The sequence below is a fragment of the Cryptomeria japonica genome, chromosome 10 (assembly GCF_030272615.1).
Source record: "Cryptomeria japonica chromosome 10, Sugi_1.0, whole genome shotgun sequence".
Lineage (NCBI taxonomy): Eukaryota > Viridiplantae > Streptophyta > Pinopsida > Cupressales > Cupressaceae > Cryptomeria > Cryptomeria japonica.
In genome coordinates this window covers 331,769,930-331,789,664 of record NC_081414.1, presented here as the reverse complement: position 1 = coordinate 331,789,664, position 19,735 = coordinate 331,769,930, and the positions used below count along the sequence as shown (strand labels likewise).

Sequence of the window (19,735 nt, the reverse complement as noted above, 5' to 3'; positions counted from 1 at the left end):
GTGTTTATATATTTTTTAATTTATTTAATATCCTTTATAGATCATTTAAGAAAAATACTCATTTTTGTGTTATTATAACAAAAAACAGTATTTAATATTTAAGTTGAGATTCAATACATTTCATATATATTTTTTAAATAATAAATTTTTATTCTTACCATTAAAAACATTTGTTTCAATAAATAAAAATAAAACAAACATTAAATTTTATTTAACAAAAAATTAAAACATCTATATAATTATTTTATTTTTACATCTAAAAACAAAATAAAAATACTAATTCTATTTTAAAAAACATTTATATTTTTACAGTTGAAAACAAAATAAAAACACTCGACATTAGTTTTAAAAGTATAAAATCAAACTATATTAATTTTGCATTTCAATTTTAAAAACAAAATGAAAATACCAAATTTTATTGTATTTGGAAAACATAAGATTAATAAGTATATTAAAATAATAGTAAATTTAAATATATTAAATATTAATTTTTGATATAAATTTTATACAAATAAGATGATAAAATGTAAAATCATTGTTTGAAATTCACCACCATTCGAATTCGAGTTCAAACTCACCAATAATAAAATTTGAATGAAATTTGGCAAAATTTGGCAAGAGAAAAACCATCAAGATTAGAATGAAGACAATGAAATAACCATCAATTTATTGGTGGCTAGCGAACCAAATTAAAACAATATCAAACAAAAAAAATCAATCAATGCCAAAATGACATATACAATACAAAAGTTTTGATTATGCCAACTTACAACATACAAGCAAAAATGCATCAATGCAAAAATGATAAACTATATCATCCAATTCTAGTTCACACCAAATTGGTAGTTAAAACTTAAACCAACTAGGGTCTTCCAATAATAATAACACATAACCAATAGTAAACTGTCCAGCACCTGTAATGTTCCCTTCCCAAATTGCACTTTTCCTTACCCGTAAGCATAAATTACATAACTGAGGGTTAGGGAATGATCATACCAAGCAATTGATTTGCTAACAAGTTGAGCTTTGTAAGTAGAATCTGCATAACAACTTAAGAACCAAAATTATAATTTCATATTTGTCTGACTATTAGAGTTTGATCAAGTACTAATTTTAACACATAGAGTTGGAAGGAAGGAGGCATGAAGGTTCCCTTAGGACTATTTCTACACCAAGCCCAAGAAAGGTTGCCTTCTACAACCAGTGTTCCATAGGGACGCATTCCCCCCCCCCCAGGCCCACATCCCCTCGTCCCCGAAACTTAAGCCCTTTGTCCCCCCGTCCCCAAAGCCTGTCCCCGCGTCCCCCCATCTCTCCGTCCCCAACGGCCGTGGAACATTGTCTACAACCTTCTTGCTCCACTTGGCGGCCCATACTTGCTATCCTATTAGGCCTACTTCTTCCATATCTTATTAGGCCTTGTGAGGGAAAGGGTAGAGAGTGTGACCGGATTCCTTGACTCCTCTATGTAAGGACCATCCCAGCTCTTGATGCCAGTTTGGTCATCCTAGGATGGCTGACTTATGAGCTCCTCATCACCCCTCCTTCACAAAGTGTATTCTCATGTTGTAAACATTATTTGAAAAACATATTTAATGTTTATAATGATCTTCCACATATAACGTCTATAAACATGTTCAATATTTATGATGATTATACTTATTTAATATCTTTGTTCATTATGTTTAACGTCTTAAAGGATTATACCTACTTAATATCTAACATTTTGATGTTTAATATCTCTAATGTTTATGCATGTTTAATATCTATATTCATTATATTTAATATCTATATTCATTATATGTAATAACTAATATCAAAAGAATTATGCATCTTGATATATACATTGTGATGTCTAATACCTACAATAATTATGTATATTTAATACATTACTTGGATTCAGTTATCACTAACTTCGAGTCTGATTCCTACATGTTGACGTGTTTTTTTATGACGACGTCTAACACAGAATAAAGTTGCCCAATGGTCACTTTACTCTCTCTTGATCAAAGTACGATTGCATGCTAAGATTGCAATAAGTTCAAACAATTGACTCCAAGGTTCCTATCCGCAATGGACGTGACTCAATTGGCTTGATGTGATATGCTAGTAATCCAAGGGAACTTAAGTTTGGATCGTTCTTTCACTTCTTTGTTGTGGCTGGGACTCCATCATCGGATATAGCAATTCTGTGATGCTTCTACTTAAACTAAAATGAACCGAAAATAAAGGGGAACAGGTTAGAAGGATCTAAATCTACTCCTAAGGGCAGTGATGTCAATAGATGATGCTTTAGTGGACACATTCCAAATAAACCAAGCTCTGCTTCCCCAAGTTTAACTACAACTCCACAAGAACCGATGCAATCTTTTGAGGATGTTGAAGGATTTTCACATTGAGAAAGTGCATTTGAATACCCAACACGATGCAATCCAAACGACTATTTACAATTGAACTTAGAACAAATTTGGTGGCTCGGGCTAACTTTACAATCCAACTTATAATCAACAAGATGCAAAAAGTATGAACCATGGATATTCATCAAACACCATTAAATTCTCCATTGAAATTAAAGCACTATACTACTTCTACTCTAAGTGAGGGAGGTGAAACCATGCAAGTTTTGAAAAATAACTTAAGTGGACACCATCAGCAAACAATGTTTCACTGTTATTATCTCAAAAACTTATCACATCAATTTCATACAAATCTCCCTCCTTTACAAATGAGGGGGTCACCCCTTTATATAGTCCTCCAGCCTTAAGTACATGCAAACCCTAATTAGGGTTTTCCCAAAAAGATTCCACACTCAAGATGCCACAAGGTGGGAATAAACAATAAATGTCCATCACGCCCATTATCAATTAATTACATTCCTGCCAAAAATGGTGTCCATTGTGCATTAAATGCACCATGATCCATCAAATCAGCCCAATACATAATAAATGCAATAAATATTCCTCCATGCAAAATTGCCCATGATGCCATAAATGCACCATCATCTCCCGAACGCGACGGCTACATGCAAAAGATGCTCCACCACCTCGCCATGCATTAACTCAACCGCCATTTGGTCAAATATTCCAGCAATGAATGCGCCACCATGCTGCCATGTGTTCAATAGATTCTTGCCATGCAAATGGACCCTGCCATCATTTATAATTCTCCTGGTTGTGCTTCATTAATAAGGAATATCCTCTTTGCATGTCGCCAACTCATCCTTTACAAGAACCTTTCCATTTCGAGCTCACAAAAGACATTTTGGAAGATTTCCCTGCCTTAGAAGAATTTTAACAAATTTATACACTCCTGCAAGAATCCCACTCATCTGGAATTTCAAGAGAGAAAATTCTTTCATTTGGCCAATTTTAACCTTTGCCTTGAAATTTCTCCAACCTTGGCGAACTTTCTTCCTCGTCAGGAATTCCATTCTCCTGGAAGGAAATTCCTTCCTTGTCTTGCTTTGGTGCCATGATTCCAACTTGGGTGGAATTTCTCTGTCATGGAGGAATTTTAGTCTTGGAGGAAGAAAATGAAAATTCTTCATGACTTAGCCAATTTTTATTATTTCGAAGAATTTTGTCTTGAAGGAAGGAATTTCCAACACTTAGTCAATTTTCTCACTTTTCTGGAATTTTGTCCTGAAGGAAGGAATTTCCAACACTTAGTCAATTTTTTCTCTTTTCTGGAATTCTTTAAGTTTTCTTTCTGAACCTTTGATTTTCATGTCCTGCTTCCAACCTCGAACACATTTTGGAACTAAAGAAGAAATTTTGGAAATTTGTTCCTTGAGGAAGGAATTTTTTGTGCTTTTTGAGTTCATCTTGTTCAAAGGAAGCTTTTTCATCATTTTGTCACATTTCCTATTTTTTATGGATTTTTTTGGATTTGAGTTCCAAGGTCCAGGAGAGAAAATTCTCACTTAGCCAAATCTGAAAAAAAAATTGAAATTTTGATGAATTTTGATGCCCGAAAATGGATTTTTCAAAAATTTTCCCTGGGGGAATTTATTTTTTTCAATCTATACTTGACTAGCAATTTCCATGCCTTAGAATTTATCTTTCAAACTTGGGCGATGGATTTAACACATGAAGGAATTTTCAGTTTTCTAACTTTTCCATGGCACCCCTTCTCCAGCGCCCATATCTAGATTTTGGGCGCTATTCAGACATGATGTAAGAATTTTTTCTTGGCTCACTTTTTCCTTGCTACCTCCTGTTTGGCGCTCTCTATTGCATTTGAGCACTATTTTGCCATTATGGGGGAATTCCATGTTATGGAAGAAATTCCACCTCTCCCTATGTTTGGCACCCATGTTAACTTTGGAATGATTTCACTTGCTAAGGAATTCTTGCTTGGTTTCTCCCCCAGACTTAGCCATTTTTGCACATTTTCGAGATCAGGGTACCATCTTGGACCAAGGTGATTTTCTGTCAGGCTTGGAGGATTTTCAATGCTTTCCACTTTTGGAATGGGAACCCATACTTAGCCATTTCTTGATCAATAGCCTTCTTTTTCAAACTTTCCAGATTTAGACAATTCTTCAAGAATGTTCAGTCTTCAATGTCAGCACCCTTTCCTATGATGAACTTGCTAGGAATAGACTTACTATAAATAGAAAGTACTTCAAAATGTTAGGATTAGGCAAAACAGGATGCAGAGACACTAAAAATAGAAACTTACTAAAAAACAAAAACTGCTAAAAATAGTAAGCTTATTTTTTGGCAAAATTAGACCAATTCAAGAGGTACTGAAATCCCTAAAAAAAAGGAACTTTCTAATTGCTCAGAATTCGCTCGAATTTCACTGGTAGGTTCCTTACAGAGATCCTGATTCCAATGCAATGCTCACTTTTTCAAAAACCCTAAAGGAAATGCCTCAAATCTAAGTATGAAGGGAAAAACCCTAAAATGGACAAAACAGGCTCCAGACTTAGTCAAATTTGCTCAAACGAGTTGCAACCCTGATCAATTTGACCCCCAAATACATGCAAAACAAGGAGACGGACGAGACTAACACAAAAAGACTCGACAAACAAAAGCCAAAAGATTGAGAGGGCCTAAAAAGTAGGGGTCCCCATTTGCAATGGGGCGATGTGTGAAAACGTCACAACACCACAAACTATTCTATATTAGTTCCTTAAGAATCCTACCAAAAGTTAGAATGACAGAATGAAGTAATTATATCTCATTAAATTTCTGATGCTATTATAGTAAGTAGTGGGTTAGATTCATCATACCCGTGTGGGATGTATTGCGTATTACCCTTTCTTTTGACTCTTTGTTACTTCTGCGATTTCCTCCAACTTTCTCTTCTTTTTCCCCCGATGCCTTCCACAAAAGGATCACAGGTCTTTTTATACTGTCCTTCCCCAATGATGGGCTGTTTGGATCAGACGTGTCTTTTGGCAATTGCTTCTAACTATTGATCTTTGTTTGCTTAGATGTAATCTTAATCATTGCATCCATCCATTTGTTGTTATCCTCTTAGCAAACTAGTCACTGCTTTATTGCCTCTATATTGGTCGGCTGGACCAAGCATATAAAATGAATTGCCTTTAATACAGATCACATTGCTTGATAAATGAGTAATACTGATTGTTGTCATTAATCACTGCTTGTAGATTAGTTAGACATCCATATTTCCACCCTTGTTATTTATCTTTACCATTGCTTCGTGAAGACTAGTGAATTGCTTGTCTTATCATGTTTCTTTGCTTAGTCAATTGTTTACCATCGTATCTTATTATGAAAATATTTCCACTTCCTTTATGAGGCTGCAAAGTCCCCACATGTGAGCTAATCTTGTATCACTGTGGGTGAGATAGAAGTCGACCTTTGTTTCCTCCAATAATGCTGCAAAGTCCCAACACATGAGCTCGTGGGTTTTAGAATATTATTGCTGTATGTTTATCCTAGCCACGTCGAATCTCCTTTATGAATCGTTGTTCAAACATTTCCTTTGTAAGTCAATCACTCCCTTTTTCTTATTGATCATTGTCTTGTGAAGACTTGGTAATTGCACCTTCCGATTGCTATCTCTTTAATAAAGTCGCTTGTTTTCAATTAATGATTGCTTGTCGCCTCTGCCTTATAAATTAATGATTGTTATACCAAACAGATTAAGTCGCTATCATATAAGTCGACTTTATGCTTGATATCATAATCGTTGCTTCTTTGATCTTTGTCTTGTATTGCTGCATTACTATGGTGTTGTTAAAATACAAAACATGTCTTCATTCTAAGACTTGTATTTCCTCATCATCCATGACACCACTTATGTCATTGTTCTTAATAAGTTTTCTCATATGCAACAATGATCTTGCCTATGTAACTTGACATTAATGATAATATTTCCAATTCTATTTGGATTGTGTATTAAGCTCTTTGATATAAATCACAGCTATCCAATTCCTTAATAACTAATGACATTCTCACCTTTGATATCAATGACAACATTATAACAGTACTAACGATGTAAGGTCCAAGTTATGGCACATTACAGAATCTTTAATAATTTACAGTCAAACTATTGACTGCAAACCATCTAGTGAGTACAACGAAATCAAAATTCTGAACCTGAGCATATTCTTGACTGAAATATGTGCATCAGCTTAATAACATCAATTGGAAATCACTAGAGATTGTACTCAAACCAAAGTATATGTTTCAAACTTACATGGTGATAATTAGAACATAAAATGATAACCATACAATGATATAAAGCACTGAAAAACTCCACTACTAATTACTATTCATACATGTAGCTCCAAATGATACATTGGATGAAAAAAAATTGCCTCAAATTGGTTCAGCCAGGTCTGTAAATAATATTAGATGCCCCAAAGACGACAAGAACAGCAAAAACTGAAATTTGCAGCTATATGATAGAGTGAATGGTGTTATCCATATCATTCAAATTCTCATTTTTCTATCCAGTTAACACCATCAAAGGCTGTGGTTGTCAAGGTTTGCAATGAGTACAACTTTTCGCTTCTGTTGAAGTAGATTGTAAATATAAGTTCATATTTCCATTCTATTTCTGTTCATTTTACTAGTTTGTCATTTATAATATGTTTATTTGTTTATAACTTTCGTGTTCCCTTCTTTAATCCATAAAAATACCTATTTAGTTTTAATGTTTAATGGTGATTGCAATTCATAGAGCTTTTAGAAGTTCCACCTTCATGTCGTTCATGGGGAGAAGCCCATATGGAGTTATGTAGACAAGTGCATGGATAGGGCCAAGGAGACCATTAGATTCATCTATGGTGAGTTTGAGTACAAATATCATCCCTTATTGGATATTATTGATCAGTGATGGCACTATCAACTTCATAGGCCCTTAAATTTAGCTACCCATTTTTTGAATAAGTGTTCCAATTCTATTTGGATTTCAAGGCCAATGAGGAGGTTTTGAATCAGCTCCACAGTCATAGAGTGGATAGAACTTAATCCTCAACTTCAAACAAAGATCATCTCCGAGATTGAAATCTGAAGTCTTGTGCAAGGGGGCATCTGTACGTAAAGCTAAATTACATGTAAAACAACTCAAATGATATTACAGCCAAGTAAAAGTCTATTAAGGGCATACTTCAAAACTTTTACATTTTTTACATTAATATTGAAACTTGAAGTTGAACGATGAGATTGAGTTTTTTTTTTATTTCAAATGTGCATGGTGGAAGAGGTTAACACTAAGGTGTCAAATCTTCCAAGTATTGTCATTTGTGGCTTCAGCCAACCATGCAGTGCCTAAAGATGCAAGTGCAATTGGAGTATGTTTGAGGCTGAGCACATAAACTCTAAGAAATGCAACAACTTGTCAGTGGAAAGGTTAAATGATCTTGTCTACACTCATTACAACATTCATTTCCATCACAAGAAAATTTTAAGCTCTAACTTATCTCCTATCACATTAGAAGAGGTAGATCCACAACCAAAGTGGATCACTGAGGCTAAGGATCTTGTCTTCACTAAGGAGGACCTTGTATGGATTGATTAGGTTAATCAAGAGAGAGTCAATAGCCATGGCAAAGGAGGATACAACAAAAGAAGACCCCTCAAATATTGATGCCACTGATACATGGGTATTGTTGCATCATCATTCAAGACCTATCTTACATGCCCACATAGAATTTCTCGTGCAACTGCAAATATTAGATTGAGCGATGTAAGCTCCTCTTCACCATAGTTATACTTTTAATATTTAGTTTTGATGGCATGGATTTCATAATCCTTGAATTCTATATATCTAAAACACTTGACAATATTTATATATTTAAAAATGTTGTTTCCTTGAACTCAAAACCATTTTTGTATTCATATGATCATTGTATACTTGTGTATGTAATCAAAGTAGCTTCTACTTAATTAATTTAATGTCTTGAAAGATGCAAGCTCCTCTTCACCATAGTTATACTTTTGATATTTAGTTTTGATGACATGGATTTCATAATCCTTGAATTCTATATATCTAAAACACTTGACAATATTTATATATTTAAAAATGTTGTTTCCTTGAACTCAAAACCATTTTTGTATTCATATGATCATTGTATACTTGTGTATGTAATCAAAGTAGCTTCTATTTAATTAATTTAATGTCTTGAAAGTCAACGTATTGAAGAGTGCATATTAAAAGCTTTAAATCCTTAAAAATATCTATATTGAGTGCTGAGTTTGAGTCTAAGTTTTGTAAGTATAGTTTATTCTACCATAGTGTTATTAAGTTACAATATATATATACACTAGGACTCGGACCAATATTTGTCAGATAATTATCACATTGTGCTCTCTTATAAAGAGATCTCCTAAATATGTCCTTCCCAACAATTGCTGTATGGGGAAAGTTGTAAAGCAGCCTTTTGGGCATTCTTCTAAGCATGTTGAATATTTGAGTGCATCACTCCCCTTCACATATCTCATATGTGTGTTTTCTTTTACTTCAGTTGCATTTATATTTCTGGAATAGAAATTAATAAAACTAATTTTATTTTCTCAAAATGTAAATCATAATGGTACTTAATCCAAAATAACCAGGGACCAAAGTGAAAAAATTAATGAAAAAGAGGGAGAACTCCCAAATAGTAAAAACATAACAGTGTCTCCTCCTACCCACTAGATTTAGTCCATCATGCTATTGTGAGTGTAGTTGAGTTGTGGACAGACATTCAAGAGCCATCCGTTGGGGAATTCTCAAGAAACATTGAAAGCAGCTTGCAATACTATCATAAAAGGAGATGATTTTGCAAATGCAAGTTTTATTACCCATGGGGATCTTGCCACTGTAAGTAGAGTATTCTATCTCTTATGTGTTGTATGTTTCATTTATTTGCTCACATTTATCTTCTGCACAAGTGTTGAACTCTAAATCATTTATGTTTAAAGGAGCACTCCCATTTCCTGATAATTTATAGACTCAAATAAAGTCAACATGGCAGTTTATCTATAAGAAGAATTTATTTCCATGAGGTATTATCTAACAAGAAATTTTTAACTAAAAGCAAAATAAGTTAATATTTTTCTTCACTTTCCCAGTTGTATTAAATTATGTCTAGTTTTCATCAGTACTACATTTTCTTCTTTGAAAGACATGACACAAGGAATGTTGCCCTTGGGCCAAAGATTTGACTCACAAATAATAAACAAGAAAAGCAACATCTAAAAAGTTTGATATAGTGAATACCTGAACACAGCTGCAATATGAAAGCCCCCAGCAACCCTATTGCTTTCTTTGCATTCTTAACCTCTTCCTGCCAAATTAAAATCAACAATTAGCAATCTGCATCTATCGAAGTGCTCCTTTCACATGTAAGATCATGTACTCATTTGAACACAACTGGCATGAAAAAGGAAAATATTATTGGAGAAAAACATCTGTGCCAACCATGTGCAATAATTCACAGAGCAAAAGATCAAGTGCTTCCTTTTAATGTTGTTTGCGTACTTAAATTTCACATGGTCAAGAAAAAGATCAAGTAGATGAAAGGAAAAAGAAAAGGGCTTAAAAATCCAAAACATGTTACAATACCACCTAAGAAAGATAAAGAGGAAGTTCTCTAACACAATTTTTTTAGAGATGATTTGTTAATCATCTTGCTTACATAGTTGCAAGGTGTTGGAGGAACAGGGATCAAGAATACAAGAAACAAAAAGTGACTACAAGAATTCATATACAAGAATCAGAAAGTATTTGAAAGTATTTGATCAAGATAACATTACTTGACAAGTTGTTAATGAGTAATCTTTTGTTTCAAAATGCACATATTCATGTACCTTTACAACCTTTACCCAACCTTGTAATTATGCTTCAAAGTAAAAGAGCCATCAAGTAGCCAACTATAAATATAAAATAGGCATTTAGACCAAAATCTCTTCTCTAAGAACAGTGATAGAAGGAACTATACAATAAAATGTAATCATGGCATGCTTTAGAGCAAAAACAATATAACCATTGTACTAATGTACAAAATCATTTGTAATGCAAATATATAAAAGGAAACAATATTAATATTCCTGCTGTTGAACTAAGAACACAACAATAAAGGTAAAGGTAAAGGTGACTTCGAATGCCACAGACTAGCCAGAATGCCAGTTAGACCATTTTCCAAATTAGACCATATCCTTTCAAATGTGCACCTCTTTGGATATTGACCTCATAACAAAGCATGATGGTAAATCAACTTCAAGTGATACCAATCTTCCTACACCCTCAGAGGTACAACTGGAAAAAGCCCTATCAATTCTCATGGATCTTCCCCCTCAATGAGAGCATAAGACCCCTTGTAGATGTCTAAGTCATCAATTTATCCAAATACCTCAATATTCCTTCTAAATGAGCATAACTACCATAGATCCATAAAGTAATTCATCTGAATTGAAAAAAAAAAACCAAGGAAACAACTATCAAGCAGTCTACTGTTGAAATGAGAACACAAAAATAAGATTAAGGCTGCAGCCTAATTAGTATGCCAATTAAGAATATGACAACTCTTGTGAGTACAATGGTATTTTGAAATTTTCCACTTCATCATAGACAATTTTGAAATTGTACCTCCTTGGGTACAACAGAAGATAAAGCCTTGAAAAGCCCCACTTTAACTCATGGCAAAGCTCAGGAGTAAGCTGAACCTTGCACATTTGTAGACACCCTCAGAGGTACAACAGGAGATAAAGTCTTGACTAGTGCCACGTATCTGCCTGCTGAAAGACAGCAGAGGACCTCTTGAAGATATCTCAATGTCATCAATTTGTCCAGATCTGTTAATATTTCTTCAAAATGCAATAACATCCTCTATTCTTGTTCTGCTAGAACGACAATCTATTGCAGATATTTCATTGTCATCAAACTGCCCAGATCCCTCAATATTCCTTGCAAATGCCATAACCTTCTCTAGTCTTATTCTGCCAGAATGAGAGGGTTATAAGTATTTCAGATTGATCATATTCTAATCATTAAGAAGGCTATTAACGTTCTCACTCCAGCAATATATGAAAATATCAAATAACCATCCTCTGGTTTTGAACAATAGAAAATCAGTTTTAACTAGGTATATCCCCATGTCTTTTCTCCTCAGCCAGGGCTGATTTTGCTTTGTAAAGCAATGTTGATTCAAGTCATCAACTATCCAAAAATTTAGAGTTATAATATGTCCCTTGTTGAATTGGTCACATTATTTAAAAGCACAAATCAATCTTGTTTTGAACTTGAAGTATCTATTAGAATATTTAATTATATTTTAATTAGCTTTATTTAGTTATTTATTAATGGTCATTTAAGCTTTTTAGTTCACTTAAACGACTAGTTCTTAATTTAGAACGTCATCTTGAAAACTCTTTATATACGGTTGTAAAACGTTGAATAGATGATCCGATTATTTGAGCAATAATTTTTCATGGTATCAGAGAAGATCGATGGGCTTTTTTAGGGTTTGGCAATTTTTTTTTAAATTTGTAGAACCCTTTTTGGAACTTTTTTCCAGAAATTAATGTGGACATTTTTCATAGAGTTTTTTGGAGGGTGTTTTCGCTAGGGTTATTCAACCCATCTTTAGTCTACTTGGAGGTTTGAAGGCGAATTTTTTTTGTGGGCAGATTTGTCTTCCTGTGCGGTTTTTTTTCCCTCCATTTTCACAGGTTCGCGAAGTATTTTCTGTGCAAATTGCGTTGTCTGCTTCTTCGTCGCATGGGGATGTCTGCAGCTTGTGGGTATTTTCGATGCGTCTTTCTAGTGACCCACGTCGGGTTTTGGTTTAGCCAGCGTTTTTCATTCTGAGCAGTGAATTCTGAGTATCAGGATTTGAGCATTTTTCAAGAGCGCAATTATTTCATGTCTGAAAAAGAGGGTGAATTTTGTTTGGCAGCAGCGACTGTATTTTTTTTCTGTGTGCCACGATTTGTATTTCCACAGTGACACATTTTATGCGCGATTTCAGATTTTTTCGCGATTTTCATACGGCAGTTTCGGGATTTTTGTCCGCCATTTATCCCACGTTTTATTCACGTCAGCTCTATGTTTGGCGGTGGCGATGGGCTTTAGTTTTTCCGCGTTTTAGACGGTTATTTATTTCCGCAATTTTTGGCTTTGGGCATCTGGTGAACACGCTATTTTTTTTTTAAATCGTGATTTTTTCCCTGCAACCTACGCCCTTCATTTTCTGGGCAAGTCGGATCTGTTCGCACACTAGAATCTTTTTTTTTTTTACGTGGCTTTGTCTCCATCGACTTGGGTTTTCTGATTTTTCTCCACAAAAAATTATGGATGGATTTTCATAATTTTCTCCAAAAAAATTATTTGTGGGTTCTTATGATTTTTCCCTTTAAAAAAAAAATTGTTTCTAGGTTTTATTAATTTTTTCCACAAAAATTATTTTTTTCTGGGCAAGGCCTCTCGTCCTACAGATCGCAAGGTTTTAACGATTTTTTCCTGAAAAATTGTTTGTGGGTTTTCTGATTTTTTTGCCATAAAAAACAATGCGAGGGTTTTGCTTTATTTTTTCCTCAAAAATCAGGGTTTTACCGCGTGCTGTCTAGTCTTTTGCCACGTGATGTCTGGTGTTCTACCGCGTGATGTCTAATGTTTTACCGCATGATGTCTGGTGTTTTACCACATGATGTTTTGGGTCTTGTCGCTCGATGTTTTAGGGTTTTGTTCAATTTCTTCCTCAAAAATCGTCAAAAATCATTTCAAGTTTTTGGTCATGTTTAGGGTTTTTCATTTTTTTTCCACAAAAAATGTTGATTTTTATCTTCATCTTTGGAGGGTTTGTCAATTTTTCCTCAAGATCGTGGTTTCAAGTTTCAGTTTGGTTACCCAACATCAGGTTGGATGGATTTTGGTAATCTTGGTCATTAACACTTTGCAGATCCAGGGAGGGTCTCCGTCGCAACAAAATGTTCTTTCCGTTTGTGATCAAAAGACCTGCAGTGTCTTTTGTAGGCTAGTTAGCAGATAGAATGACCATTAAGAGAGGGTATTAGAATATTTAATTAAATTTTAATTAGCTTTGTTTAATTATTTATTAATGGTCATTTAAGCTTTTTAGCTTTTTAGTTTTCACTTAAACGACTAGTTCTTAATTTAGAACGTCGTCTTGAAAACTCTTTATATACGAGTGTAAAACGTTGAATAGATGATCCAATTATTTGAGCAATAATTTTTCACTATCAACTTGTAATGTCCCTACTAGTTAGAAATCACTTTCCTGCAAAACAGACTGTTAGAATGCAACAAAATATATATTCTAATCTAATTTGCAATTAAACTTCAATTACTTAATTAAAACTAATCTCAATTCTTAGGTAATAAAAAGGATACGAATGAAGTATTGGGATATGTCCTTAGGCGGTTGTAATGCCTGCCCTCTTGGAACCCATCCTTACCAGGGAAATCGATGGATAATTCGATTCCCGTCTTGGATGTAGCATCTTACATCCAAGCCTACCAAGGAAGATCGTCATATATGATCAATTCCTTGCCTTGGATGATGCATCTTATCAACCAAGTCTACCAGAGAGGACCGGCAAGATCCGTCTCTTCTTGGGTGAGCTTCCGACACCCAAGCCTTTAACATATATGCATATGAGTACTCATTATATACTGCCTACCAAGGATTATCATAATCCCTGAATTAGGCTAAAGGAATTTTTTCCCAATAGCCTCCATCACATAGCCAAATTATTGTTATTCATATAGCGTTTGATATTTCATTATCATTTTTAATCTATAATTTATGCCTACCTCTACGTATGTCTTAATTACTATTATTGATCCTATATACATACAAATATCCTGCATACATACATATATATATTGCTACATATACATGAGACAATATTATTATAAAACTATAACTCTGTCAAAGAGACCGATCCATTATAAACATATATGTGTGTGTGTGGCACACACATATATATTCTTGTGGTGTAAAACTTAACCACTTAACTTTCTCGCAAAATGTTGGCGCAGCTTCCTGTACCTTTCGTTTTCCCTTATTCCCCCATGCCTCTCCTTTGCTCTGCGATTGTCTTACTTTATACCCCGTGGAGGGGAAGGGTTGCGTCCCACCACGGGGTCCCTTCCGTGGGAAGGAGTGTGACGGTGGTCGCAACCCAGGCTGAGACTTCTATCCCACCACTTCCCGCAGGGGGTAACCGTAGCGTAACTCTTCCCTTTTTTTAATATCTCGATCCCATTTAATATTTCACATTATATAATAAACTTTAACTTATATAATATCTCAAATGAACTTAGCTTATATAATATCTCAATTTAATAATTAACATTACTTAATAATTTAATAATTCATTTCTTATCATTTAATATATTAAATATATATTAACATTATTTAATCATTTATTTCTTATATTAACCTTATTAACATTATTTAATAATTTATTTCCTCTTTTAATATATTAACATTATTTTAATAATTGATCTGTTCATTTTATATATTTCTACTGGACTCAGTAATATATGCTATTATCATTATTGGGGTATTTTATAAGATTTACATTAGGTGATACAGTAGAGGGTTATCACAGTCCCTCTGTCTCAACTTTGCTTGTCCTCAAGCATTTTTAGATCTTCCTCTTTTTCCCGAGTAGCATCCTCATTTGGGAGATTCCTCCATTTTATCAGGTATTCAGTAATGGTTCGGTTTCTAAGCTCCCTTTTCCGCGTATCCAAAATGATCTCAGGGTACAACGTGAGTCTCCCTTCATCATCTAGGGGAGGTAGTTCACTGCATGGAGCCAAGTGTTGTCCGAGAACCTTCTTAAGTCGGGAGACATGGAACACATTATGTATTTTACTATCTTTGGGTAGTTCTACTTCATAAGCTACTTCCCCAATCCTTCGAATTACCTTGTAGGGTCCATAGAACCGGGGTTTCAATTTTTCAGCCCCATTCTTCTTGATGGAAGATTGTTTATATGGTTGTAACCTTAAAAACACCAGATCTTTGGCCTCAAACGTCCTTTCCGTACGCTTCCTGTCTGATAGATCTTCTATTGATTTTGGGCTTGTTGTAAATTCTCTTTCAAGGTCTTCATGGTGTCCCTACTCTGTTGAACAAAATCTTGTGCCCTTGGTACTTTACTTTCTTGGGTTATTAATTCCCCGAAAGTTGTGGCCTCATAGCCGTACAAGGCTTGGAAGGGACTCATCCCTATTGACATGTGGTGTGTCGTGTTGTAACAATGTTCTCCTAGGTGTAGCCACTTAACCCAAGCAGTCTATTGCCCTGTAACATAATTCCTTAGGTAGCTTTCTATCCATTTGTTCACTATTTCAGTTTGCCCATCAGTTTGAGGATGGTAACTGGTACTAGGGGTCAAGGTTGTTCCTACCATTCTGAAGAGTTCTTGCCAGAATTGGCTAATAAACTTGCTATCTCTGTCACTGACAATATTCTGAGGGAGTCCGTGGAGTCTGAAAATTTCCTTGAAGAATGGATCGACTATTTGGTAGGCTTTGTATTCTGTGGAGACTGCAAGGAAATGGGCATACCTCGTGAGTCTGTCTACCACCACAAAAATGCTATCTTTTCCTTGTGCGCTTGGAACCCTGTTAGAAATCCATAGAAATGCTCTCCCACTTTTGATTGGGAATAGGTAATGGTTGAAGCAACCCAGGTGGGTGGATGAGTTCGGTTTTATTGCGCTGACAGGTTAGGCACTCTTGTACATATTTTTGGACATCTCTTTTTTGGTCTTTCCATGCATACTTCTCCCTAATGTGTTTATAAGTTTTATAGTATCCTCGATGTCCTGCCAGGGGGTTGTCATGGAATTCTTTTAGGATTTTGCTTTTGAATTTTGTCTGAGGGTCAAGTATACCCTTCCCTTGTATAAGATGAGATCTCCCCTAACTTTAAAATCTTCATTGGGAGGGTTTCCCTTCAAAATTTCCTTTGCTTGTAGATCTTGGTCATATTCATTAAGGATTTCTTCCTTCCAGTACTTTGAGATGCTGGTAAGGGTATTGAGGTGGGTCTTCGAGATAATGCATCTGCTGCCCCGTTATTCACCCCCTTTACATATTCTATGTCAAAGTCGTAGGCTTGTATTTTGCTCACCCATTTTTGTTGCCTATCATTAAGATCCTTTTGGCTCAAGAAGAAGCGTAGGCTGTTATGATCGGTTTTCACACTAAACTTCCCACAGACAAGGTATTGGCGAAATTTGGCCAAGGCGTGCATTATGGCTAGCATTTCTTTGTCATAAATAGAGTAGTGTCTTTCTGCTTCGGTAAGTTTAGGGCTCTCAAAGGCTAGGGGGTGTTTCTTTTGCATGAGGACTGCCCCATTAATTATTAAATAATTCATTTCTTCATCATTTAATATATTAAATATATATTAACATTATTTAATCATTTATTTCTTATATTAACTTTATTAACATTATTTAATAATTTATTTCCTCTTTTAATATATTAACATTATTTTAATAATTGATCTCTTCATTTTATATATTTCTACTGGACTCAGTAATATATGCTATTATAATTATTGGGGTATTTTATAAGATTTACATCAGGTGATACAGTAGAGGATTATCACACAACTCTTCCAGTTACAAAAAATTTATGAGTTAAATCCTTTTAATATGCTTAAGGTTATGCCAATCAGTAAAATTATTTCCTTAGGGTCGAGGACTGAGAATGAGTAACATCCATAACATCATAAAGAAAAATGCTTCAACTACAAGAGAACAAGGAAGCAGAGAAAAAATACCATAAAATTAAGGGTGAATAACCTGGTACACACCTGAGGTTCATAACCTTTAGCAGCAACAAATAGACCCCCAACACGAATCAATGGCAGGCAATACTCGGCTGACATCAAATATATCACCATATGAAGCAAGTCATCATATTCTACATAACCAAATTAAATAGAAGGTTTGACCATATATCATCTAACCAAAGCAAAATGTTACTCATATATGCATGATTCTGACCAACGATGAAGGAAAAATGAGTGGAAAAATCACCATAATATTGCTGCTGATAGATAACATCTCCTACCTAGAACCCTCATTTCTGCCACAGCTCTTGCCACTGCAACATCATACATCTCTCTAAACTCTGGGTTTTGACCAGCATCCTGCATTGTTTCATATAGGCAAGCTAACAATAAATTACTGCAGAAACTGAAATTTCTGTAGTCATAGGATATATTAGGAGAGAGATTCCAATTTAAAAAGAAATCAACAATATCAGGATTGAAAATTTTATCGAGGAATAGAGCTTTCTTAAGACATTAAAAAACTATTAATTTCCAAAATTATGCTAGGAAGTTCAGGAAAAAAAAGACTTAATTATTTTTTATGCTTCCCTTCAGTGCCACGACACCGATCAAATGTTAATTGACTGACCAGCAACTAATTATAGCTAGCATCCTGAAAGTATATCTGCTTTGAATGATGATGGGCCTCCAACTTGCAATAATGATACCTTTGTGCTGTATGTTTATCTTGACATGCCACACTTCCAGCCACCATTTGATAAATTTAGTAGTTTTTTTGCAACTCACACATACAAGTTCAACTATCTTAACAGTTTGTGATTATATGGAACATTTCGATCATTATAAAAGAGGATGATCAAGAAGCAGATTAATCACTGGCTTACAGAAATAAAATCCCAGTTACAAAACCATAGTTCTGTTAGGCTAATACAGGGGTAAATGTCAGACAAAAAACAAGTTACTTCGTAGACTCAGTTTCCAACTAAGCATTCCTCAGTATAAGATTCTCTATCTAATGTGTGGAAAGCAGGTCACTAAATGAACAGATAGAAACACAAATCTTGTGTGACAAATTTTAGATCTTGTACCAAGCTTGGATGTCAAGGGGAAAAAAGTGAGGAATATAAGATCAAAATGACTTTTGTCAAGAGTATTCTTTGTTGAACAAACAAAAATGTTTACTGGTTGGTTTCCTAATTTCAATCTATGAATGGTTATAGGAAGTAAAATGCGACAGGAAGATCTAATTACATGAACATAGATGTGCCTAGTGACACAGATAGAAAGGTAAGAGAATCCTAATATAGAGAAAGACCAAAGGATGACTACGTAACAGACAAGGTAGGTTGTCAGCACTATCATATCCCCTTCTCTAGCATAAGTTGTTAAAGACCCCTTAGCCTATTTTTCACAAATATTCTCATAGGATAATGGGGTGGTGGAAAAAGGAAAAAAAATTAAATTAAGTTGTTGAAAAGTAACTTTACATTAAAAGACAACTTATATTTAATTATTTAAAATAGTCTATTTAAGTGAACAATTAAAGCGTCACTAGACACAAGGTCCTAAAAGTGAGAGCAAAGAAGACACTTTAGTATTTTTATAACTTTGCAAGAATAATCTAAAAATGAAAAAGAAAATAATAGTATATTATTTCCTTTAAATTGTTATAACAGGGAGGATTGTTTTCAAAAAGGGTCTTCTTGCTCATTCAAACAATTTATTTTCCAAGAATGAATGTAAATTCTTCTATCTTTCCCATGGACAAAAACCCTCTAGTGTTATTATTGATTTTAAGAATGGAAACCCTCCTAGCCTTTTAATGCAGTTTTACTCCAGGATTGTCAGTGTGCTCTAATAGATAAAGTTTTCTAGATCTTAGTTTCTAGTTTGGTGTGAGGTTTTAAGGACGGAAACCTTCTTAGCTTTTCAGTACAATTCTACTGAAGGATTGCCAATGTGCTCCAATAGATAAACATTTCTAGATTTTAGTTTCTAGTTACATGTGAGGTTTTTAGTGATTTTCAGTAATTATTGGTTTTAATTTTGAGTTTATGAAGATATGATAATAATGTGTTGTTTTTAGTTTTTGGAGCAATTCATCGATTTGTAAGCTGCACACTGTTCATTCCTACAAGAGGTTGCACTATTCTTGTTACTGCATATTGTACCTATTGGCCAAATCAGGCCATACAAATGCATAATCATGATCCTAGGGATGGCATCTCAGTTCTCTGCTTTTCTTCAATCTAATTCCATCAGTCTCTGTTCTCACATATGACCATACAAGAGTTGGGTATTGAGTTTATGCTATGAACTTTCCTAAGGCCTGGTCATACATCCTATCTACTAGACACATCTTTTCACTAATTACTGCTGTCGAAGGCTATTATATTAAGTCATACCGATCCCTATGGGAGCCATACAACCTATTTGAGCAATATTTTTTCAGTGATTGACTTATAGCGAATGATATCCTTCTAC

The 19,735-nt window shown here is 34.6% G+C and overlaps 1 protein-coding gene across 4 annotated transcripts in view; it reads right to left on the bottom strand.

The window, feature by feature from the left end:
* LOC131076132 (uncharacterized) overlaps positions 1-19,735 on the bottom strand; it is a 110,357-nt gene that overhangs the window by 23,646 nt on the left and 66,976 nt on the right. For 3 of the 4 annotated variants that reach the window (XR_009113318.2, XR_009113317.2, XM_058013192.2), the window contains exons 4-6: positions 17,530-17,608; positions 17,270-17,337; positions 9,688-9,754 (exon numbers count right to left, since the gene is read on the bottom strand). Coding sequence is in view for 1 of the 4 variants with exons in the window: in XM_058013192.2 (XP_057869175.2) it covers positions 9,688-9,754; positions 17,270-17,337; positions 17,530-17,608 (214 nt within the window). In the remaining 3 variants the exon portion in view is untranslated. Of the gene's footprint in view, positions 1-9,687; positions 9,755-17,269; positions 17,338-17,495; positions 17,609-19,735 lie in introns of all 4 variants that reach the window. The other variant, XR_009113319.2, reaches the window with a different exon arrangement.